The 26,585-nt window shown below is 37.0% G+C and overlaps 1 protein-coding gene across 1 annotated transcript; it reads right to left on the reverse strand.

Annotated features, from left to right (window-relative positions):
• Positions 1-506: 506 nt before the first annotated feature.
• Positions 507-24,075, reverse strand: niban2b (niban apoptosis regulator 2b). Its single transcript, XM_056746935.1, has 14 exons — positions 23,783-24,075; positions 16,455-16,588; positions 15,653-15,781; positions 15,355-15,460; positions 14,754-14,921; positions 7,422-7,537; positions 6,585-6,689; positions 6,128-6,290; positions 5,381-5,568; positions 5,110-5,265; positions 3,927-4,040; positions 3,727-3,834; positions 3,533-3,644; positions 507-2,683 (listed from the first exon to the last, which is right to left on the reverse strand). The coding sequence occupies exons 1-14, from the start codon at positions 23,835-23,837 to the stop codon at positions 1,758-1,760; spliced, it is 2,580 nt and encodes an 859-aa protein (XP_056602913.1). The 5' UTR covers positions 23,838-24,075; the 3' UTR covers positions 507-1,757.
• Between the last annotated feature and the right edge of the window lie 2,510 nt (positions 24,076-26,585).

Genomic DNA, 26,585 nt, shown 5'->3' on the forward strand with positions numbered 1-26,585 from the left:
TTGTCGTTCTTTTCTCTTCGTAAATACAGATGACTTTACATTCAAAATGTGCAGGTAATAGTTAGCGCAAATATCAACAACGATGACGAAAACGACACATTAAAAACAATACCAATATTTTTAATGTATAATCTGATTTTAATGAAAAGTAGCATGTCTTTACTGTGTTGGCTTTTATTTCATGGTTGAAAGGTAACCAAGTAGAACGCCATGGAATCTTATTTGTAAAGGAAACCATAAGAATTAGCTTTTTTATTCAACATCGACGTTTAAAATAGATGCGCATGCTCTCTATTAATTAAATTTTAATGTATTAAAAGTAAAATAATACCAAGACTAGACTAAAGAAAACTTGCCTACAATAAAATACAGGCCTATGGTGTGAAGGCTAAAGAACACGGAGTATTAGACTGCCCTCTAGTGGGGTAATCAATAAATCTAACAACAATTCCATTGCAGTTATAATCTCCAACTATGAGATTAAAAATAAATACATTTCTAAAAAATACACTGTCCGTTTATAAATTTATTCTTCTCCAAGGAATAACAATGGACTGAAAAAGACTATAATATTTGCAAGTTAAAAGGGTAAAATAAAAATTCCAAATATAGTACCAAGCGCTGTAACTAATAAATACAAATATTCAATTGTATTCATAAACGGGTTATGTTATTCCATAGATAAAACTTTAAAACATATCAAACAGCAATACGCAAAGTACTGTTACAGCCAGATAAAACTACTTATGACACATTTTGCACATCGTTAATCTGACTGATTGTCATATAAACATATCATGTACTTTTGGTTACCTAGCAGTGGTACTAAAATCATTCATACCTGAATGGACGTCATCCACTGAATCCTATCTACAACAGTCACCTGCACAGAACATCTTATACAACCTTTTGGCCAATGACAACTGCAGAACAAAATGACTACAGTGCAAGTATTACAAAAAAATGTCATACGATCAACAATGATGAACAAAAAGGTAAATCAACAGCATCCAAAGATTGAACAATGAAATAGAAGAGGGGCACCACATGAAAAACTTGTCAGTTACAGTGTGAATTTACCCAACCGGTTTAGAAACATCGATGGAGCCACTTCTGTAATTCCAATAAGTGACAGCAGAGTTTCTTAAATCATACTGCACCAATGTGCACCAGTGCTAAGTAGGGTTACTTGGAGGTTCCAGCAAGTTGTTTATGACAGATCTCACTTCTTTATCAAAATAAATGAATAAAAAAAGAATACAACAAACCTCTTCATTGAACACAAATTTCAATGGCTTATGTTGTTTTACTTCAGCTATCACTAACTTTAGCAGAAGCAACATGCAAAATCAAATAAGGCACCATATACTATCTACATAGAGGATAATGTGGCTAGTTTCCACAAGCTCAAAGGCATTTTTCTTCAGCACAGGCTGGATTGTAGGAATGAGAGAAGGAACTAAAAAAAGAACAGAGGTATCAAATAAAGTTGACTGGAAAAAAAGACATTTTGAAAGGTGATGTGTTACACTTCTATGGGCGATTCATTTAAGTGCATTAAGGACAATGTGACTATGTGCATACAAGGAATGTCAACGACAAAAAATAGTTCGCAAATGTCTTGAGACATTAGTGTGTTTACAGGCAAAAGTGCCATGTCTTAAAGATGTGGAATTTATATATTGTTTCACTGTTTTCAGACACAAACAAAACATTCACAATTAATGAACAAAATTAAAAGATACATAGTTCCCATTTTACTGGTGATCCACATGTGCATCTTCTTTCTTTCCAGTGTCCCCCCCCATTTCAGAGTCATTGCATGCCTCATTTCCTGTCTGAGGCTCCTCCCCTTCCACTTCATTAGCGGGAGATTGAAATCCGCTGTCGTCATGGGGTGATGGAGAGATGTAGTCAGTCTCTGAATGGGTGTCTTTAGTGCTCTCGGTAATGTGATTCGTCTCTTTTTGGTCTGATAATAGTGAACCCGAATGCTTCTCCTCTGTGGTTGAAGGTGCATTTTTCTTTATGCCTGATGCAGGCGTTTCAACTTGACACACTGGGGTGAGATCAACCTCCTTGTCACTAATATCTGCAGTTTCCTCTTTTAAAGGTGATGATTCTGCAACGTTCTCCTCTTTGACTGCTCCACCCCACTCATGTTTCTCTTCCAGTGCTGCATTTTCTATTTCCTGTATGGCACTCTCTATGATGTATGTTTCTTCCACCACCACCTGCGTGACATCAATTTCTTCTTTTAATGTTGTTTTATTCGTTACAGCTGGTTGTTCCTCAACCTCATTTTTATTCACATCCTCTTTGGTTCCGTTGGGCACTTGCTTCAGCGACCCTTGGCATGTTGAGGCGTCTGTACGTCTCTCTGTCTCCTCCTCAGGAATGTCTTCTACTCCAGGCACTTCCAGGCATGATTCGTTAGGCAGAACAAAGGCGTTGTTCTCTAGCTGGATCATGGAGACCACTTGCTTTATTCTCCGCCTTTTTGGAGTTTCTCCATCTTTTCCAACATCTCCACCATCCATCTCCTCTTGGCCTCCTCCATACTCTTCAGTCCAGTCAATGGGAGAGTTCTCCCCCAGCAGGTGAAGATTAGGGTCACTATTGGTCAGAACGATGCTGTCTCGATATAGGTTGTGTCTTCTTTGGACAGCTGCTTCTTTTACAGCTGGAAACAAAGAAACAACCAGACATGTTGATAAGATGACCCCGTTAGAGGTGTCTGTGGAAAAACTACATGGAAGATTTTTAGTAGAAGACCAAGACTTTTTGCTACGCTCTCACATTCTTTTCCAAACAGTACATACTTCAAATAATTTTCTTCAATACATTTTATAAAATACATGTTTACATGTTTTTACACCTTTAATACATTAGTATGTAAAATCTAGTACTTTCTTAAGGAAAACTACTAGTTTCGTACATGTTACTCAAGTATTAATGATAAAACAAATCAACTTGTATTTAGGAAATGTGTTCGAGTAAAAAAGTATAAATGCTTTATAATGTAGTAAAGTAATTTTGTTCCATAGTAAAAACATTTTAGTAAAAGTACAAATACTTCAAAATGTAAAAATATGTACCAACCTTTTCTACGGACTTAAACTACATGAATGCAGGGGTTTGGGAATTGGGACAAAGTTTTCGTTGAAAGGAAAATGTTATATCTTGTTTTGTATTTGATGCATTTTCTAATTTCCACACCAGTTTTCTCAAAAATAAATGCAAAAATACTTTTTTAAAAGGAGGTTTGTTGAAAACAGCCACAAACTACTATCGGCAAGACAAAAAAAAACACCACATTAGTTAAGCTAACGTCGCCTTGTCATGCTAGATTGTACACCTAGAAGGGCAGAGCTATGTTTTTGAAAGCTCCACTGCGTTCACACATTTTGGAATATTCACTTAGAAATCATTAATTTACTGAATGAGTTCAAATTGGGACGAAAACAATTTACAGTAAGAAAAAAAGACAGAACTGTTTCATCCATGGTTTGAAAGCAGGTGTGTGTCTTACCCATCATTATATCTTTCATCACTGTGTGAAGGACAACTTCCTCAAAGATGTTCTCCACCAGAATGAAACGAGAGAAATCCTCAAAGATGAGCTCTTGGAAACGTGGAAGTTCCTGCACAACCATTTCATTTCTAGTGTGATTTATAATGGCGTTTGATTCAAAAAACATTTTTAATACAGAGATAAGGACTTACAGAAGAGCATGATGGAGAGAGCTGTTTCAGCATGTAGGGAATGAAGATCTGCAGAAGAGCCTCTCTGAAGAACTTTTTCCGAACCGTGCTGCTGTCATAGTCAAATTTCTAAGGACAAAAAAGGTACAAATTAGCATGTCTACAGTGGCCTTTTCAGATATTAAACCGTAAATGTAAAACAATTGAAAGTCTCGTTTCACCTTGATGACGCGATCCTGGCAGCGCTGAATGGTTTTACATAGGTCCTCTCCTTCCTTTTCTTCTAAACTCTGGTGCAGGAGCTGTTCAAACGTGTACATTGCATCATCCATTTGCTACATGAAAGAGATGGAGAAAATTTTCAAAAGGGCTGGAAGTAAAATTATGCAAAATATTCAGAGATGGGTATGGATCACCAAAGGAAGAAAGAAAGAAAATCACATGCCAACACAATTAGTTTTTAGGAAATTACAAAGTTTTCACTCAAACACAGTTGACACAAGGGGGCGTATTTGCAAACACAAAAAGGTGCGAACTGGTTAAATCAGGGTTTCCCAAACTGTGGTTTGAGTCTCTCTGGTGGTTCGTGAGTTTGTAAACTCTAGTATACTCATCTGTATGTCTAACCGTTATATGCAAGCTGTTTCCATTACTTTGTTATTTGCAAAGAAATCTTACAGCTTTAATAATATCAATACTCATGTAAAATACTACTGATAAAAACGATCCATGTTTTTGAAGTTAAACATGCAAATGTGCTATTTAATCTTTAAAATATTTACTTAAAATCAGGTAGGTTACTTCAAGTAAAGGGTTACTTGACAAACAAGTTTGAAAAACCCTGGGTTAGATCAACACCGTTGTGTTAATTTACCTTACAAGTTTAGTCTTGTACTGAAAGTATCCTTTAATCTATCTTCTATAAAATATCCATAAAACTAGACATGTGTCATTCTGGTGAAATAACCATGTATGACAAAATGTTCATAGTGTAAAACTGGATGTCTTTTTCTCACGTCAATCATCAAAAGCTGTTGACAGACATAAACAACAATAAAATGCAGTTATTTAATTTTGTCACCAAAAGGAGGTTTACATCTCTACATGTACTGCACCCCATCCCACCCCAGGGCATCTCATTTACCTTGTGACGACAAAACAGAAAGTGGCATGTATACATACAAACATTTTAAATCTAAAAAAAGTCTATTAAACCCTAAAAGACCTAACTCAAACCCGCTGTAGTTGAAAGAACCATCTTAATTCAATCACCATTATATAAACACATTAAAATTGCTCAAATGCGCAGTAAATATTATTACTGTTAATAGCAGTTTGTCAGGTATAGAGGCACATGTTTATAAAATACTTTATTTAGACTGTTCTGGTTCAAAGATGACAGACCTCTCTCATCAGGATTTGGGCTCTCTGTACAAACACAGAGGGGCTGGAGATATCGAAGCGCTGCTGCAGTCCCTCTAAACTCAGAGACTCCACCTTCTCATAGCAGCTCTGCATCTTTACTGGATGGAAGGCAAGCATGGAGATCTTTTCCATGTGCTGGAAAACACAGACCAAAGAGTTGTGATCACAAATGTCATGACAGCTAACTGACAAGGACTAAAAGCTATAAGAGTCTCAATATTAATCAAAATGTGATTTATGTTTTCCTTACTTCTCCAAGTTTTTCCTTGTTGCCATCATTGAGGAGGTTCTTGCTCATGTCCACCAGCTCTCTAAAGAACAAGTCCCTCACTTCAAAGAAGCCTCTGCTGGTGGGTTCCATCAGCGCATCAAGGATGGAGCTGATGTACGGCTGGATGCTCACCTTCAGAAGCTTCTCTGCCTTGGGCAGCACAAGAGCTACAGGCAAACAGATACATTCCTATATTACTGAAGATTACATATTGAATGAGTAACTATGAACATATCCAAATCATAAGCAATATCACACTACAGATATTAAAACCCCATTATAATTTACTAACCCTCATGCCATATTTTGTTTATTAATCATAAAGAGGATTTTCATCATTTGCGTAAATTTTTCGTTTAATTTTATTGGCACAAATATTAACTAAATATGGCAGAGCATGAGTCACCACAGATAAATACATCATTTTGTGACTATAAATTGTGTCTTGGATGAGAACAATGTTAATTTAGTTTTTTTATTTCTCATTCAAATAAAGCATTTTAGTGTTTTTATATCCCGTCATCAGAGTACATCAATACCATTTTAGGAGATAACAATCTGTGACAAATAATTTATGCCTTTTTCATAATCTCTTTTCAATAGACTTCAAGAAAGTCAAATAACCAGAAACCTGATTTGGAATAAGATTAATAAATCACTGCCATTAATCAAGAAAGATCATACTGCGAACCATGCGTCACCGGGATTATTTAAAAGAAAAATGACCTCTAATTTTGCCGGTTACATGTTCTTTGGAAGTGATGATCTGGTCCATGTCTGTTCGTATGGTGGTCTCCAGTGGGGGGCGACCTGCCTCACAGCTCTGCACTATTGCTTCATACTGCGCCTGCGCTTGGCTCTGAACCAGCCGGTACACTGCATCTGATATCTTATCAAAGATAATACAGAAGGTCAATGTAGACAGTGTTGTAGAAATGTTTCAGTAAAAATTTGCAAAACCATCCAGTATCTGGACAACCACCATTAGGTATTTAATGCTCAGACACACACTTCTTGTTGTTGGTGGTGCTACAGTAGATGAAAAATCTCTTAAGATTGTTAAAAAATATTGATCCTTTAAATGCAGAAAACAAACAAAATAGGAAAAAAAACTTAAGGAAATTTCTAAATAATGGCTAAAAAGAATTCTGTAAAAAACAAGAGTCTGACAGAATCAATATACCAGCATCCAGTTCCTTTGTCTCTCATGCATCTTGCCCTTCAGTTTGGGGGTGATGAGGTCTCTCATCTCAGGAAGGAGTGTCTCCATCACCAGGTTGGCAAGTATCTGTAAAGACGATCAGAAAAGGACTGAACTATCAGAAAGTGAAGAAAATGGAACACGTTCCCATGTTTAAACTCTGCTGACAGCCATTCCGTGCATGTGTGACAAAGCAAAGTCGTAGTGACCTGGAGGCCACGTTCCATCATTCCCATCATCCCAGAGTGACATTTTTACTGTATGACATCAGAGGATAAGAAAGATATCCCTGTATATTACTTATATAAACATATTGTGAGTGTGACTAATCCCAACCCTTTAGAAGAGGAAATTGCACATCGTTTTTAGCTTATGTTTACCTAAAGTTAGTCATATTTTTTGTTAGGAATCCAGCTAACTAGACTGTATAGCCAAATTATAATTCCCCATATTACAATGGCGGCATCAAGTACCACCAATATTATGTAACTTACATTATTGACCAGTACGGAATTAATTTACCGAAATGTACATACAGTTATGTTATATAAATATGATTGTGTGGATTAACAGTATGGGTTTGTCGCCCTTTACAAACTTTTTGCCCCAAACAAGAAACGGTTCCTTTCTTCTTCTGACGCTACACATGTAAACTCCTCTATTGGTCATTTCCTATGAAACAATTTAGCTTTGATCTTTATCTGTATTTTATTGTAACCCTTACAATTACTTTATAACCTCCATTGACTCTTGTTTCCTTTCCAGATGCAGGTTTATTATAATACATAATTCTATTTAACATAATTCTGTGTGTTTTACCTGTGGAGGTGTTCCACACATCATGTCCCAGGTTCCATAGTGACCGTGAGCCTGCCGATAGAGTCGCACTGTGTCTGTGAACGCTGGGGTCTGAACTTTACACTCCTCAGGCAGTCCTGAGCAATACAACAACACCATGACAATTAAAAGACATGCAAATAATAACAAATGTTTGTTTTGCTTATCAACCACATTACTAAGAGACAAGCACTATGTAGACTAATTTATTAAACTACATCATTACATTGGATAGTTCCTCTATATTTAGAGAAGTGAAAAAAAGCCAGTATAAATGGAAGAGCGGTCATGGTTACAAAAACACGCACAACATCATTACTATTTCATTAAACCACAAAACACTGTAGTCGCTTTAGTCACCCTCTCAACAGTCTACCCTAATTCATAAACACCGCCTTAGTAACATGACTGAAGTGGGATAGAGGGTTTTTAGGTGTGTTCAAGATGTCATGCAAATCTTTGCCTTTATTTGTGTTGTGTGAACAGAACTACATATACTGTACAGTCAAGTTTGTCATCTGGTGTTGGGGAGGGTTGCGAACTCACAGAGACAAACTTTCTGATGACACATTGTAGCTGAAATTTCTTAGTTCCTGTGGCAGTTTTTCACTCTAAAGCTGCTTATACCAGTTCTGTATGGGTGCGACCCAAATGAAGTACACTTATTTAAAAAATTAAAATAAAAAATTCAAGAACTCTCAATTATTCAATAATGTTATGAGAATTTGCTATCCCTGTGAAAAGAAAACACCAAAGAGATGTTCAAGAATTTCAATGGAACCGGTGTTGATTTAATGGACCCCTGGATGGGTGTCTACTGGTTATGTGTTGGTGGAATGCAAGTTGGAAGATGGTGTGAGACAGAGAGACGGAGAGAGAGCGCTTGAACTCTTACAAAGAGAGGAAGTTGGAGCAGGCTGGTGGGTGTGGGGCTAGGAGAGCTGCAGGAAGTCCAGCACTGCAGGAGTCTATGCAAAGTACATGCACACATGGCCATGAGTGTTTATCAACATTTGGGGTGAACCACAGAGATAGTATGCAAAAGTGGGAGGACTGACGTTACATTTTGCTTAATCAGCCGTAGCATCAATAAACAGAAAACTGATTTCAAGCCCATCCAAAAACATAAGAAATAAGAGTGTTTTATTAAAAAAATCTTAACAAAGTCTGTGCTAATATCACTATGACAAAAATAAACAGTTAAACAACTTGCACAACTTGATGCTCGACTGAAAAACATAACATTAGTTGAATGTTTGTTCTTAAGTGTAAATCATCGCCTTCACTCATCATGTCACTGTATGTGACAACTAGTCATGTTTCAGTGCTGAGGAATTCAGATTATTCTGGTCATTTCCTCATGTTCGTCCATCAGGTTGTCACTCTGAGTGCTTTACAGTGACATTCAATATGCTTTCAAAAAAATATCAGTGCGTCTGGACACTGGAGAATGCTTTAAACCACCTAGACTACCCTTATTAACATGCATGTAAACCTGTTAAGATGCCTGATAATACCTTATCCTAAAACTGACACACACCATATACCCATACATTGTGTATCTCTGTTGGCCTTGAGTCACAGACTACAGTTATTTTAAAAATATCTCATCGAATAGTCGTAAAGCAGTCTACAATAATGTTAAACTTTGATCTTTGCAGGATTTTCTACCTGCCTGTTATTTGCGGTCATATTTCTTTATACAGTAGATCTAGAAATTGAAGTCTCTCTCACCACAGAAAAGATCAGAGAAAGTTAAATAAATTAAATAAACTGCAGTCACATACCACACTTTAATGAGCCACCAGACTGAACAGATTGCTTAATATGGCAAAGATGCACAAAGTCGACAGAGAAAAAAAAATTGCATAGTCAAACTGAGTGCACATAACTTGCACATATTAAGAAGTTATATGGTAATGATGTACTTCTAAAAACATGCAGAGACTTGCCAGGGTCTAGTTCTGTTCATGCATGCTTTGGTTTACTCCTCTGGGAATCTGGTCAAAGAATATCACATCCCATTGGAACACAGCATGTTCCTCCATCCTTTCTTTCTGTTCAGACACTTTTTGGGACATAGAGGGGCTGTTCAATGCAAATTCCTCGGTGTACTTGCTATATTAAGTTATATGTCACATTAAGCTCTTTGTGGTGTCCAGAAGAATTGTGTTGAGCAAATTTTAAACTAAATCCTGTTTCACGCCACACTAATAAGCAGTTTGTTATGATCGCATATTCTTTCCGCCACTCATGTAGACAGATGAGAGCATTCATACCACACAGTGTGTGCTTGCGGAGCAGAAGCGGCGCGTAAGAGTCTATTTTCCCTACGCGCTGCTCCGCCTGCGCACTGCTTGCGCGTGCAGTGTGAAACAGGAGTAAAACTAAATTGACAATGCCCACCACAGCCATATTAATAGCAAGACATGTGTACAGCTCATGTTTTCAGTTTAGCTGATTTAATTAACTGCAGACGTTATAAAAGATACAAAGAAATGTTTTTGTTAGTGCGGACATACCTTAATCTAATGAAAAGATACAAAGTCCACTTATTAATGCTTATTAAAAAACATCAAGGGAACATGAGTTCTGTCTCAGAATTTTCTTTATTTTTATTTTTAGTGACTATTCAGGTTTTATCAATTTACATACAGAAGGTTCAATTTAACCTGGAATGGTGTCCAAGTTGTGCAGTAGGGCATGTAAAACAAAAAAACATTATTTAAAATGGTAAGCATTTTGGAAATCTACTAATTTAATCTAAGTTTCATTCTTTTACATTCTTTAGCCTTTTCTTTGTCCATCGTACCCACATGCTTCAAAACGTCTACTTTTGTACCTGTCCCCAAGCAACCCAAAGTTACTTGCTACCTCCATCATCAGCAGATGCTTTAAAAGGTAATTAAAGATTACATCTGCTCTGTTCTGCCTCCCTCACTTTGACCCACTACAGTTTGCATACCCCAACAACCGCCAGTAAGACCAAGGCGCTGGTGGTGGACTTTAGGAGGAAAGAAAGAGAACAGAGTCAACCATCAACAGAGCACCAGTGGAGAGATTCAACAGTTTCAAGTTACTTGGTGTCAATGTCACAGAGGAGTTCACATGGACCACTCAAACCAAAGCCGCTTCTTTCCCCAAGCAGTCAGACTCTAAAACTCTTGACTACCACAATCTACTCATAAGCACTACACTTTATCCCCCACTAGCATGCACAACCAATAAGAATTTCAAGACCATATATAAATTTGTCTGACTGTGTTACTGTAATATCACAATATGCACCAAACATTGCAGAACTTGGGCCTCATTCAAGAAACACGAGCAGAATGTTTTTTGTGTAAATCATTTGTTAAGTCATTTTGATGTCAATTTTCAGATTCAAAATGTTGATTATTACGGAAACAAAATGTACGCCTGCTCCATACCACGTGTTAATAGTGCGTAAAACTGCATGTAACGTTCTGTATTATTTTAGACAAACTGATGACACTGCGTTTCGATGCACCATGTATCATAATGATTTTATTTTGCCTTGTCTTTTATAATTTTTTACATTTTAACTGGGTAATACACAGCTCGTCACTGTCCTTTTTTACACAGCCGTCCAATCACAGTGGAGAAGAGGCGGGACAAACACAACATTGACCAACCATCATACACAACGATGGAGAAGTTAATATTATTACTATATTTTCATATTCAGTAATATTCTTCAAAAATAAGATGCTAATAACAAGCGAACAGTTGCCGATATTCTAAATCACTGCAACCAACGCATCTCCGGAGTAACGCGCACTCATGCAGAGCCTCCAAATCGTTCTTAGGCGCCACCAGTTGGTTGTTTTTTTAAGAGCACCAGGTATTATTATTTTAGCTGGCTAAAAGCACTTTGGTGAACACGGTTTAATTGATTCATTTATTAGTAACCATATAGCCTAATAATCATTTATGCATTCACGCAATATATTGTAGCCAAACCAGAGTGTGCATGCGAGTTGTGTTTTTAAATGATTTGAAATAATCAACTTGCACACAATTTACTATGAGATCTGACGTTTGCAAAGTATTTGTGAATCTAGAGGAAAGTATTCGGGAAGGTCTGTTTTACGCACAAATTACTTGGAATTTACTCATATATTTATGTTTCATGAATGAGGCCCATTGTGTGTACATTTGCTGCTGTGTGGTTATATGTAAATTATGTGTCATTATTATTTGAACACTATGCACATTATGTGTTCATTTTCTGTTGTGTAGTTATATGTAAATTATGTCATTTGTTATACTATAGTTAAACACTTGTACAGAAATGTTAACTGCATAAATGTGTACAGGAGAAAGTCTATTGTAACGTATTGTAATTTTTTGTGACTTGTAATCTACAATTTTGTCTTATATCTGTCATTTTTCGGAACTCCACCAAAGGTTTTTACCTACTGTTGCACTTGTGTATATGGTTGAGTAACAATAAAGGGATTTGATTATAGACGGTTTCATAGTTAACTTCTAGTTTGTATTTGGTTAGTGTCTAATAATATTAACCTTTAAATAAAATATAAAAAGTGAGTAGGCAATCCTGTCCAGAAAAGTTTTTTGTCAGGCTGGTTGGAGGTCTCTTAATATCCTGAAAGCAATGAAGAAGTGATATACTGGTATTTTTATATGTGAAAGGCGTAGGACGTTTGCCCAATCACTCGGTCTGTTCGTGATTTTGTTCCTGTAACATGTTCTCACTGGTTAATGAGACATGATTTCATAGGAATTGATCCAAGAGCTTCTGGTTTGTGCGCATTCATGTGTTCCGGAGGAGGTGTGGCTTTGGAGGGTGGGATCATGATTTCAGTGCTAGGAGGCTAAAGTTAGCATCTTACCAAATCATATATTCCACCTTTCATTGATGTCAATATCAATTTATATTATTATGTTACTGTATAATAATTGTATTAAATAAAAGATTTGTGGAATTTTGTTGTTTGTTCATTTTATTAAATAAACAATTTGTTGAATGGGTCCTGTAGTTTTGAGACATTTAAAGAAACTGTATGGTACACTGGCATCTAGCGGTTGAGCTTGGTATCGCAGTCTAATTTCAAAATATTAGAGAAACAAGTTTAGCCAAGTAAAGGTTTCTTTTGATTGTTATCCGAAATAATCGAAAGGCACTTTATTGTTTGTGAATGTGAACCGGAAGTTCAGTCAGGGTGACAAAAGTGTGCATGCACAGTAACGTTTGTTTATGTTGATAAGATGAAACAGTTTATAGAAAAAAATCTATCTTTTTTAAGTTTGTATTGTGAACCAATATTGTGTAAAAAGTGAACTAAAAAAAATTAAGTATTTAACAGGCTTAATTAATTACAAACTGAGGTGGAAGCAACAATATAGGTTATGGGTTTAGTGTAATGCATGGAGAACATATATACATAAATTGTTAATGAATAAATAATTGTAATAAATGTAATTGATAGAATAAAATAATATGGAAATGAACATCTGTTGTCTGATATGAACACACCCCTAACCAGTTGTAATACAACAAATTGTACTTCTTAACTTCAGTGTTGTATTTCAATACTTATACAATATTATGAGTCTTATTCTGACGTCCATTGGAAAAGGGTGCCATACATTGTGCTTGGCAGGCTGATGAGACCTTAATTCTACCCTTCTGTCACTAACTCTAACCTTTCTGAACATGAAAGCTGATCAGATACAAGGTGAGGCATCCTACATGTATCTGCCATTATAACAGATAAAAGAGATCATCAGTTGGTTTATGAATCACGTCCCGTCTACCAATTTCTTTAATCTTAATTGCCATGGTGATAAACTACATACCCACAAAACAACTTTTCAACCAATGAGCTAGTCAGATACATCTTAAATAACAAAGAACATATGTGCTTCTGTAGAACGCTAATAATACAGACAGAGAATTGCATAATAGAAGTGCCAGCCGTTTTTTTATACTGTCATTTCAAAAAGCTATCATTTTAGCAACAAGCAAAGAAAGAAGTCTACTTGTAATGCAACCAGATTCCATTATGTGATGTCCAAAAAGTCAAGCTCAACTTTACAAAGCCTAAACTAACGAATAACACAGAACCTAACTTGAACCGAACCAGTCCTTTCTTGGCAAAAAAGCCTGCAGATGTGCTTGCATTTACAACATACTACCCACAGCAGGGATTCAACTACGTCAACCATACACACACTCATATCATATGGCCGCTTAAATCCCCCAGGGGACAATACTGCCCTCGCCGCAAGCATGCATTCACTCTCAGCAGCATCCCGTCTAACCTGAATTATGGGTTGACAGCCCCAGCTGTGACCACTCTGGAATCTGGACTACACATAGAAAAAAACTTAAGCAGCCAAAGAAGCCAACATATGAGGTCTATGAGAAAACCTTAAATGTAAACATTAAAGTACCACACAATAAGAGTGAATATGGACTTAAGACACACAATGCTTACAACAAAACATTTTCTTCAGGTTGTCAGGTTGGCCCACCTGACAGCCCAAGCGTCAACCAAAACCAGTCTGCCGTTATCAAACATGTCAAGCAGGTGAGGTAACCGATATCTAGGACAGTAGCTGAAACCTTTAAATAAACAAATGCAACAAGTGCACACTTGTTTATGCATCTTGACACTTTTTTCAATCATTAACTCAGCCAATGAAAGACTGAAAGTCTCACGGTAACAAAGAACCTTTATTAACGTTCCCACAACTATATTTACCCAGGGGCAAATTACAGAGTAAGAAGTTTATATATGTAGAAGCATTTGTGAATTCTCGGTCTAGTCTGAAAACGATCCCTGATAAAAACCAAACAAGAAATGTTTGTCTACATTGTGTTTCAACTGCCCCACCATATAAACAAAGAAATGTTCGATGCTCGACAGTCATACGCTGAAGTACTGTATAAAGTTACAAGAGCTCTATAGAATAAACACTCAAAGCTTGAAATGTGTCAGCACAACTCTCTCAATGACCTCACCCGGAATCTACTTACAGCCTTGAGCGCTAAAATTCTTTCTATTATCAAACAGGACAAATTAATACCGCTAACCGTGCCAAGCGTTCCACTCGAGTTGCCTCTTTGGTAAATAGATGTCTTTAAATGTAACAATCAGAATGGGACAGTTTAAGTTTTAACACAATACGGGAAAAGGTATTCCTCTAGATTAGGTGGTAAAGCATGGAAATTACATCACCAAGGACATGAGTTCAAATCCCAAGGAACACTTAGGCTTAAACAAATGTTAAGGATAAAGGCTTAAATGTAAACATAAGACTCACCATTGTTGGTGTGGCGGACGCAATCCTGAAAGACAGCGTTCCATTTCTGCTGCTCTTTCTCGGTCATCACACAGAAACAATAGTGACGTGCATAAGGGTGCCAGAGAATGAGGGGGAACTGTGTTGCACATTTCAGGAATGGAGAAGTGCCAACTTTAGCTTTTACACCTGGAAAACATTAGATTTACTTACAAGAGGCCTGATGAGAAGATCTCCAGTCAGCATTATCACAGCTGCTCAGAGATCGCAGCCGTCTCACTCTTTCCATCTCTATCTCAATAAAAAAGTTAATAACTATTTTAAAGTTAAAATGACAATATATTTTAAAGAAACTGTTACAATAAAGTACTGATAATGGAATTGGAAAAGTTCAAACTCGAACCATGACAAAGAAGCTAAAAGTCTGTAATTTTTTAACAGAAATGGACATGACAGCTGTGACAAGTGGTTTAACAAATCGTCAAGTTTCACATCTCATTTTTCAACCATTGCGTGACGTTTGATTTTTGTAAGATGTTTAGTAATCTTGCAGAAGTTCACTTTATAGTGCATTAGCACGTGCCGTGCTCTCTGAGGTTTCCCAGCTTTCTTTCCGACTGACCTTGTAGGCTGGTGTTAAGAAGCTCCATGTATTCTTCCATAGAGGTCAGGACCCTATAGCCAGCACAGTTTATTGTGCCTTTAGGATGCAGACCTCTGTCATGAGCCTGAGTTTAGAGGAGAGAAAGGAAACATCAGGAATCAAAAAATGACTGTGGCTGCCTTTTTAAAAGTGTTTATGTGAACAGCATGTGATCAGTATAAATGTTGGACAAATTCAACTAAAGTGCAGAAATCATCAACACAGTAGATTTGAATGCGTGAATGAAAATTGGTCGAACGTTGGGCATTTTCATTACCTGTTTGTTTTCAAAATAGTCGATGTTGTAGGTATCAGGAATAAAAAGAAAACGATTTCGCCATTTTTTGTTTTCTTCAAGATACTGGAACAAAGCCCCAGAGAAGATGGACTTATTCTGGAGAGGCACCTACACACACACACAGAGAACTGATATTTTACTTTACCGCTCTATAGGTCCCTCAATGTTTAGTAAGAAGCTGATGTTCAATTAAACATATGCAGAGACTCCAGAACTGGAAACATTTAAATCGTGTTTATTCATCCCAACCAGTGTGCGAGCAGTATGTCATGGTCCATTATCAAAACCAGTCTACAGACAAACATGCCTGTGTACATGTACAGTACTTGACATGGATGCATATGTATATACCTGTTTGTCTGTATGGACTCTAGAGAGAACCGAGGCAATCCTACATTTTAAATGAAGTGTCACACAGAAACATTCCCTCATTCTGCTGAGCTGTTTCAAATCAATTACAGGTTTCAAAGCAGCTTTACAGAAAAAAATGAATCTAATGCTTCAACATTTATGCATTCTGGTAGATGGTTTTACTTAAAGCGACTTACAGTACATTCAAGTTGTACATTTAATGGCATGTATATTCCCTGGGAATCAATCATAGCATCATGTAGTGGCAATAAAATGCAAAAATACTATTTTTGTTAAACAGTAAATGTTTAACTCCAAGCACTATTTAGTCTTTAGTGAAATGCCCTTATTTTATTTCTTTTTGTAATTTCTTTGAATGACAGCATCACGAAACAAAACGAGCTGTAAAAGAGGAATAGAAAAGATTTACCTTCCTGTGCAAGAGCTGTGGCTGAGGACCTCCTCCACCCTCAATGTCATAGCGCATCTTATTAAAGAGAGCGACAGCATACTGCTGCTGCTCATACAGCCGACCAAACTCTCCCATCAGCTCTCCTGTACGTGCTGAGAAACACAGTCATGAACAAAGCATTAATAATGACTGTTATATATCACTTTATATATATCAAGAGAAATGAGACTGAGCTGGCATATAACACTATAAAGTTAGCTAGACTAGGTAGTATGTAAAATTTAAATGGAAAACGTTCGTGCATTAAATACACTTACAATAAATAATACAACGAAACACAATTTGAATGATCATATAAATACAGATGGCAAGTGTAAACCCTTGATGCAACACTCTGCACTTCTCCTATAAAAAGCAGACTTGCAACAAATCGATGGCCATTAAACATTAACAGCAATTCTCACTGTTGTTCATATATCAAATCAGAAAACTAGATTAGCATGTTTGAGCTTCCCTGCGTTGCCCTTCACATCAAGCAGATCAACAAGTGGTTTCTACAGGAACAAAGGAACTTTCCCAATAAATTATAGAGCTTGTTGTAAAGTTTAGGTTGGTTTTAATGGTATCACCATTGTTTGGTCACCAATACCATTCTTCAAAATATCTTCTTTTGTATTCTGTGAAAGAAAGAAAGTCATACAGATCTGACGTGAGTAAATGATGTGAAATTTTAATTTTTGGATGAACCATCGCTCTAGCGATTGTTTTAATGAGATTTAATGATTGTTATCATTTACTGGGTGACACACCCATCAAAATTAAGAGTCAAGCAGAGTTATGTGATATTTTTTAGGTTATGTGGTTATTATGATGCATACATAAATCACAGCTTAAAGGTACAGTTTGTAAGACATTTGCAGTAAAATATCCTAAAACCACTAGGCCAATGTTCAGCGGAGTACTTACAATAACTCAAATGTTTCCAACTGCTTTTAAATCCTGAGAAAATCGCCATTGTAGACAGGGGACCGGGCCGTTTTGTCGCCTGTCAATGGCGTCATATACACGTTACCCTTTGTTACCGCCTTTAGTAACGGAGCAACCACGTGACACTGTCATAGACAGATGCGGAAGTAGTTTGTACCGTCGGTCCATCTAGCATTATTGCAAATGATGTGGGTCTGTACAAAATAACTTTTACTATGATTGATTGGAACACTTAAACTGTGCAGTATTATCACACCATCGGATTGGACGATTACTGTAACATCTATGACTAACAATTTAGTTTTAAACCTTACATTACTCGGGTATAATTCATTATAATGAAACAAAATGATTTCATCTAACGTAAAATTTATAAAACTTCATTACTTTCCCTCTTCCGCTAACATGATTTATCGTTCCCGTCTGATTGATGTATCAGCGGTACCATCAGCGGTGGAGTTGAAGACAACATATCCCATCATTCCACGCTTCTACACAGCGTCATCAAGCTACGCGATTGCTGTTGTTTTGATCGTGCGCTCTCTAACGGAAATTTCTACAAACTGTCCCTTGAAAGTGATAGTTCACCCAAATTTTTTATTCTGTCATCCCTACTCAACTTCTTGTCGTTTCAAATCTGCCTGACTTTCTTTCTTCTGCAAAACACATAAGACTAGGGCTGTCACGATAAACCGACAATAAATATAACTTTTATGCTCAGCTTTTGAGTGAAGTACGGGAAAATGCTGCTGCATCTGAAAGCCAGAGGGCGCTCTCATGCGGAATCTCCAAATAAGCACTGCAGAAGAAGACCATGATGGGTTCTAGAATCTAGGAAATGCCTTTGGGACATCTTTTTATCACTGTTACTCAAGCCACGTCAGGTATTTTTTATCATAATAAAGAATATTTATAATGATCATGTTTGACAGGTGTTGCTTTTCAAATGCACATTATAAGCGACTCAAACTCGCGATGCTTTTAGATCAAGCAGCATTTCCTACTGATCGCAGACCCATACTTCACAGACAAGCTACACATTACATATCGCAGCCAGCTCGATGACAATAGGATTGAGTGGTATCGCAATAAATTATCGTGCAGCCCTGCATAAGACTACATTTTTAAGAAGGTTGGTAATCGAACAACGGCGGCACCCATGCACTTCTATTGTATGGACACAAAACCAATGCAAGTGAACGGGTACCATCACTGTTTACTTGCCAACATTCTTCAAAATATCTTCACCATCAGTACCATTAACATCCAAGTTTCCATCACAGCAAATTATAAACAGACCTGCCGTGCACCATTTACACACAGGAATACTTTACAAAACGTTCTCACTGAATCAGAATGATGTACTCTGCTGTAACGAAAAGTCTCTGGTGTACTGAGAGCCGGTCGGGGAAACCATACATAAGTAATCCATCACACTTTCTCCATAAAGGCAGAATATATAATTAAATGAACTGCTAAATCCATTAGGCAGTCATGAAGGCAGTACTTAACAGAGGGGAATGTGAAAAAGGAGACATTATTATCTCAGACCGAAATTATCTCTGACCATCTGCAATGATCTTACAATTGTTAACAGTGTCATACTGGATCAAACACTGGATCCTGGATTATCTTATTTCATGTCGCCAACTATCACATGAGTGTACATTACTTCATTCATTCTGATTTGCATATTTGTAAAATGAATATCATACGCAACAGGTTTTATAATTGTCCATTCAATTATTAAAGCTTATTAACAATTACAGGCGTGTAGTGCTGTCAAGGGTTAAAAATTATCATTCTGGGTTAAATGCAATAAAAAATATTCTGAAGTGTCATACTGGAGATAGTGGGCAATGCCTCATGATCTTCCGCAGACTCAAACATGTTCACCAGCTAATGAAACTGGCAGATTTGTCACTTTACATAAATTACATTTAAGTACAAAATAGGATTACATTTAGGCACACCTATTTTGACTCAAATTTGGACTTGTATGAGGTGCTTAAACTATTTGTGGAGAGGAGTCAGTGATGGTGGGAACAGGTGACAAGGCTGGGCAATTCTTACTGACTCATTGTTTGCACACCGATACAGCAATCATCAATCTTAAACAAATATCCTTTGTCAAATCCCACGATGATACACTCCCGTTTCATATCATTTCATAGTTCAAGTCTCATCACAAGCCCAAGTCTCACAGAGGGATTAGATAAGAGTGCAAAATGAACATTCTATTGCTCCTAATCAAATTTCCTGGCCAGACATTTTTCTAGCAAAGAAAGTTTCTTTTGCATTAATCTTGAAAAATATATATTTTCACTCTGGGACAGCGGGACTACTTATCTGCTTTATTTATTGGATTTAGTGAACTTCACGTTTTGTGAGGTTTTACAATGGACATTAGAGAGTGAATACACTTGCGATGATAACGGTAATACTTATAAGCCAGCCACATGTAGGTCGTGGGTTAACAGGCCATAGGGTGGGGGGTTTGTTGGAGAGAAACAGGAAGTTTCACTGGAATGTGTCCATTTCAGATGAGAGAGGGGACAGGGTGAGAGTCAGGGTAGGAAAGCTGTGAGCTCAGACCTTTGAATTGTTAAGGAGATCACAAACGTTACAGCCAGAGAAGAGAAATGTAATGTTTAGTGGAATCCAGCATGTGCTGTTATTTAAGATGTGTGTGAATACATACGTGTAATGTTTGTTTTTGAATAAAAGGAATAGAGACTAAGAAGCTGATTTATTTCAAGTGCACAGTTCACAGTTTCCACAGGTTTGGGAAAGACCATAAGACACAGGGCATGTGTGTGTGCATGTTTGTGTGTGCGCTATGAGTCACACGCTGAATGAGTCTCATGTGATACTTTGGAGACTGGAAGCCACTCCTCGCCTTAATTTCATTACAACCTCAGAAAATCAAGTTAACTTTACCACAGTCAGTGGTCACTTCAATGAAAAGGCTCAGAAGCTATGACACTGAAAATACGACAGTGTCACTTTATTATCCAATTCTGTATCACAAAAATGGTTGTAATCTGACCTATATCACATAGAACTCGATCATGCTAACATAATCCAATCATTCTTTTCATGCAAGGACCTGCAGTAGGTAATTCTTGATCACTCAATACTGATCTCATGAGGATGATGTCAAATGTGCGCATTCGAGAGTCTTCCAAGATTGTGGCCGCCAGATTCTTGCTGTCTGACGAAGAGAGAGAGCAGAGCAAAACTCTTCTTCTGGCTTCATTTATGCTTGTCTAGTTAATGCACTTTGAAGAGCTCACAGCAGGAAATCCCAAGGCTCTTTGATCGTGATGTTGTTTGGTTCTTTAAAGAAGGCAGCCATGACAAAATTCTTGATTCTGACTAGTTGACATGTCCGAAGTCAGATGGTACAATGCAACGAAATAGTCCAGGTTTCGTAGAATACACTAGGTTTAACTCACTCCTATTTATCTTTAACAAAGTAGAAATGCTGCCTTAGACAAGAGCAACATCTTTAGCCATCTGAAAGGCATTTTAGGGGCACATGTACATGTGGTTACCATGAAATAACAAACATGTGTTATGCTCACATTGCGACCTCAGGTGTGAATTCTATTTAATGTACTTAAATGGTTTGACATCAATAATTATTTACCATACTTATTGAGCATGGTGTATTTATCTAGTTCTTTTTAATTAATGGATTTTGTTGTGACAATATTTATAGGCCAACTCAAGTCTATTCAGTATTTTAGCGTGGGATTAGTTCACCCAAAAATGTTGTCATTTTCTTTTTATCCTCGTGTCCTTCTTTGGCTTTGATCTTTCTAACCTAAAGGCACACTTTTAGAAAAGTGTCGTTTGGGTTTTCTTATATAAATATATATATAAATATACAATATAATCGTGTGGGGTTCGTTAATAAAGATTTTGTCTTTTTATGAAGCTTAAGAAAAGGATTCTCTTCACTCTCATTGTAACCTCAAAGCCCCCAAAAATCATTGCATTTGTTCTGAAGTTCAAGGAAAGTGATGAAGGGATGGAATGACAGGGTGAGTAAATATATCTGACAAGACAGAATTTGAGCCATTAGTTGCAATTGTTAAGTGCTTTGTCTTAGGACACAGCGCATGTGATCTAACGTGCATGCTATCTGATGGTCTGTTATTAAATGAAGCATGCCTCACACATGCTGTCCTTTCATTGTTTTAATTGTCCTGAGAGCCTCAATGGTGCTTAGTTCAACATTGAGTCAATCTCAAATTCATCACGGAAAATTCCCATTTAAACCTACATTGCCTGATCATTGGAGACACATACCACAAAGCCTTACTCAAAGCCTTACCCAACTATCTGATTCCAATGCCTTCAGCATACGCTGTAGAAAAACTCTGGAAGGATCACCATTTAGGTCTAAAAATCAGTCTATTCTGTGGATGACCTAGAATTGCTCACTTGGATGAGTTAGCATTTGAAGCATATAAAGGGCTACTCGTACACATATGGTGTGGATTGTGCATCCACACAAGTTCCTCATATTAAGCTCTTTTAGTGCTCCAGAAACACCCTACCACAGGACAAACATTCCAGTAAAGCATTTCCTGCAAGAACCCCCTCTTCTCCAGATACTCAATATACTGGTGTGGGGCTTTTACTACTCCGTGTAAAACTTTACTTAAACATAAGCCCTAAATTACACACGCATCCAAATCCAACACGTAAATAATATTTAAGAAAAAAAGCTGATTGTTTGTTGACCGGAAGTGCTGAGGCCATTCAACACCCCGCCCGCTATTTTGAGCTGATGACCTCATTCATTTTCTAGACAACATGAAGTCAAAGAAAAAAAGTGACGTTCCATTCTAAACACGTTTTATTTTAAGAGAATCCTTGGGACTTTATGGTTGACACTTTTTTACTAACAATAGAACAAAACAGCAACAGACAAATTAGTCTACAATAACCATCATATTTTCTAAACCAACAGACCTACACATTTTACAGAAAAGCGCAGTTCTCATTGGGTCAGTCATAGTCCATTGTGGAATATTTACACCACTTTAAAACACAAACTAACAAAGTGAACATGCACAGCCATTCAAAGTTTATCCAAATGTTACAGTGACATTTCATCCAGAAAACTCCCTACTGCTGCACCACTCTCCATGCATTCCTAAGATTCCATATCTGATATGCGACATTTTTTTAAATGTGAAAAAGGGAAGATGGAAGATTAACATTAGTCTCGTGCCACTCCCAAATAGGTCTTCATCTACTAATTTGTGACCCTGGATCACAAAACCAGTCTTAAGTAGCACGGGAACATTTTTAGTACTAGACAAAAATACATTGTGTGGATCAAAATTATTATTTCTTTTATGCCTAAAATCATTAGGATATTAATAAAGATCATGTTCCATGAAGATATTTTGAAACTGTTTTACCTTAAATATATCAAATCTTAAATTTTGTGAGTGGATGATCTGCCACAGTGCCCCTGATTAACTACATCAAAGTGGATTTTCTCAATATTCAGATTTTTTGCAATCTCAGATTCGTGAGTTGTAAACGGTTGTATCTCAGCCAGATATTGTCCTATTCTAACATATCATACATCAATATAAATCTTATTTATTCAGCTTTCAGATTGTGTAAACACCTCAATTTCGAAAAATTGACACATAAGACTGCTTTTGTTGTCCAGGGTCACATTTGTGAACAGGCTGCGTATAGAGATAGTATTTCTTAAAGATATGTTTTGAACAAATTGATAATGTTTAATCTGAAAAAATATAAATGCGTGCTCAATAATATGCTGTCCTTTTCCCTTTGATGTATTGTGATAATCAAGGCATTTTCTGAAACCTGCAACCACACCTCTCAAGGTGCAGGCCACAAGGATCCAAAAACCATGAATACAAAGATTAAACGGTATATATAATTCAAACTGTTTGTCTCGTTTAAAAATACCATAATTTGTTAGACTGAACAGCTCAGAAACTGACATTCATTTTGTAGACCTGGGCAAAGCAATACATGACTTAAATCTTCCACATTTAAATGGACACACACTGTTTTTTTAAAGTAGCGAAAATTCCCAAACTTCTAAATTTACATGAAACTCTGTGCCACGTTGCAATAAAGTTTCTGTTTGGTTTGATGAAAAAAAAGTTCATTACCCCATAAGTTTTCTTCTGAGGAGGAATGCAAACTATTCTCCCAAAACCCTACTACTTTAGCCGTTTATCGTCACAACTTTCTTTCGCAACACCATATTTCACATAGCGGCGCTGGTTATCCAACACGTCTCTTTCAATACCACAACAGATGTTAACAGACACGTTCATAAGAAATAAAGTTACCTGTGATGACTTCCCGTTTGCTCTCATCGAGATGAGTTGAGATTAAATCCCCCATCGTGTCGCTGTTACTTTGCAGATTCGGCTGGATCGGCCAATTTTGTCTAAACAAGAGTAGCTGTTCTGGGGCGCTGGTTTCTTATGATAAGATATGAAAGTTGATTTAGCGGCTCCTCCCACTTGTCCTCAAGAACGCAGTGGCTGCAGTTAACGTGGAGTTGACAGGCGCAGTTCTGAAGTGGTGCTGCTGGGGAAAGAAAGCTCAGACTACCACAACAGTTTACTTCTTAACCTTATGTGCACTTTTCTGCAGGACACGCGTGCGCGTGCTTAAGGCGTGGCTTCAGATATCTGGATGATTCACTTTCAATTAGAGGAGGGGCTCCGCGTGCATTCTCACAGCATCATGAATAAGGAAATACAAAACAAATGAAATACCAATAAACCAAATAGAAAAAATGTAGGAAATATTACAAACGTGCGAAATAAATAACGTGTGCATTATAGGTGACGAACACACAACAATACAATTGTATTCATTAGCTATATAGGTCATAAAACATTTTCGCAATCTTTCATTTATTTTGTTATTTGTTTTGGATGTCACGTAAAAAAACAATATCTAAAAAACCGATCTGATTTGTATCCAGAAAAAAACATGAAACTGGAATTAAAAACTTTATTTAAATAAAAGAATGTAGTGTTTTTTTTATATATTACACAGTATTTTCTCTTTTTTTAATTTCTGTGCCCTCATAATCTTTTATCAAAAACGATAACCTCATCCCCCTCCAAACCTCTACTCACTTCCTGTCATGAGAAATAACGCAAGGGCGGGGCTTTCGGAGACTTCTGCCCGGGAAAAGATAGCGTCGATTACCAATTAAGATTGGAGAACATGGTGGTACAGTAAGGTGTGTTTTTGCTGGCATTCAGCTAAGCTTCCATTTTGTTAGCAACAGCCAACTTCCAACAAATTAGCTAGCAATGGATGAAATTATGTCCAGCTCTTTCTCACTTTAGAAGTTGTTTGAAATGTGCTATATAAATAAACTTGCCTTGCCTTGCCTTGTTTCACTTATCAAGATACCGAACAGAAGACAATCACTACTTCCCTTTCATGGTGACCTTAAAGCCAAGCACACTACGATATTTTAGACCAGATTTTGCTGTTGCAGACGGATTTCCAAAGTCTGCGACAAAACCTCCAGATCGTGGCCAAATCGGTGCTTGTGGCGTTCAGCAATGCGCTTTGAGTATAAGTATACATCCACATGATCTCATTGTGTGCACAATGCAACGATATTGTGGAAAGAATCCAACCAATTACAGTTACAAGGTTGCATCAAATTATGTTGTGGTGGAGTGTAGGTCCTAGGTTCAGGCCCTAGTTTCCTGAAATTGTATTTTATTTTAAAACGTAGGGGAACCTTATGCGATAGCATCATCTTCAGTTGACAGAATACATTTCCTCATCTTTTTTTGCACAAATATAGCATTTAAAGGTGTGCCATCTTTGGGATAAAAATTCAGCAATATAAGTTTAAACCTAAGACAGAAACCGGTAGGGGAACCGTATCTTGGGTTTGCAGGCAGCAGTTTGTTGAATTGAGGTCCAGCTTTATTTATTTAATTCAATACAGGGGAACCTTACCTGACAGCATCATTCTTAGTTGTCCGAATAAGTTCTCCTGCTTTGATGGAAATTGTATGAAATCATGCTTAAATTCTGAGAACCTATTTGTTGTGGTTTTAAAAACCTGCATTGTTAATGTGGGACGAGTATGTACGTTCTATCTAATTTAACACTGTTTGTATGTTTCAATGGTCCAGTGGTTAGTGCATTGGGGTTGTAGACAGTAGGTTGTTGGATTGAGGCACATCTTTCTTTTTTCTCATTAATATTCTCAGCCATCAGATACCGCTCCCCCTACTCTGACTAGCTATATATAGGGGGTAAAAGGGCCCCCTATAGCCACCTTATACATTTGTAAGATTTTTAAACAACATTAACCACTTTTGATTATTTCAAAAAATATTGCTCCATAATTGTTTAGTACAAACATATATTGTATACTGCAATCATACATTATGGGTGTAGTGAAAAGTAATTATTTTCTGAAGGTATGGCTTTATCCCTGTACTACCAGATTGTGTTTCTTACATTTTTCACAAAACCTTTGCTAGAAATCATGTCCGTTTCGTTTGAAATTCTTTTAATTTCAAGTATTAGCATTATAAACACTGAAGTAATACCAACATATGAAATTAAATCAAGCATAAGAAAATGTTTTATCTCTCTTTTCTGACAGGGCTTCTGTTCACTCTCTTTTTGCTCGGCTCCAACACAACTGATTGTCTTTGGCAATTTAGCCTGCTGCTCGTTACTCTCACCTGTTTCCTGCCTACCTTTACTTGAGTATTCTCCTTGTCTGCTCAGTTTTCCTTTCCATCTGATTGTCCCACATAGGACTGCATTCTAGACTCCGCTAACTCTTCTGTTGTTGTGGATTTATGTAAGATTATTCACTGGATGCCGCAGGGCCTATGGGACTATTATTTTAACTGTTTTCAAATAAGATGATACTTAAATTCCTCTGCACTTTATTTCCTTGTTCAGATCTTGTGACCATTGACTTATATTAATGTATGTTAAAGCAAGACTGTAAACAAAGCCTTTCTGAAAAAACGTCACTGTCCCAAATTATGACAGACTCCGCAATCTATAATTGTATAATATTATTTATATTCATATAAAATGGCATGAGATATTTGTCTTCATGATTTTTTTTTGCCTTTACAGCAT

Source organism: Triplophysa dalaica, chromosome 4 (genome assembly GCF_015846415.1).
Source record: "Triplophysa dalaica isolate WHDGS20190420 chromosome 4, ASM1584641v1, whole genome shotgun sequence".
Taxonomy (NCBI): Eukaryota; Metazoa; Chordata; class Actinopteri; order Cypriniformes; family Nemacheilidae; genus Triplophysa; species Triplophysa dalaica.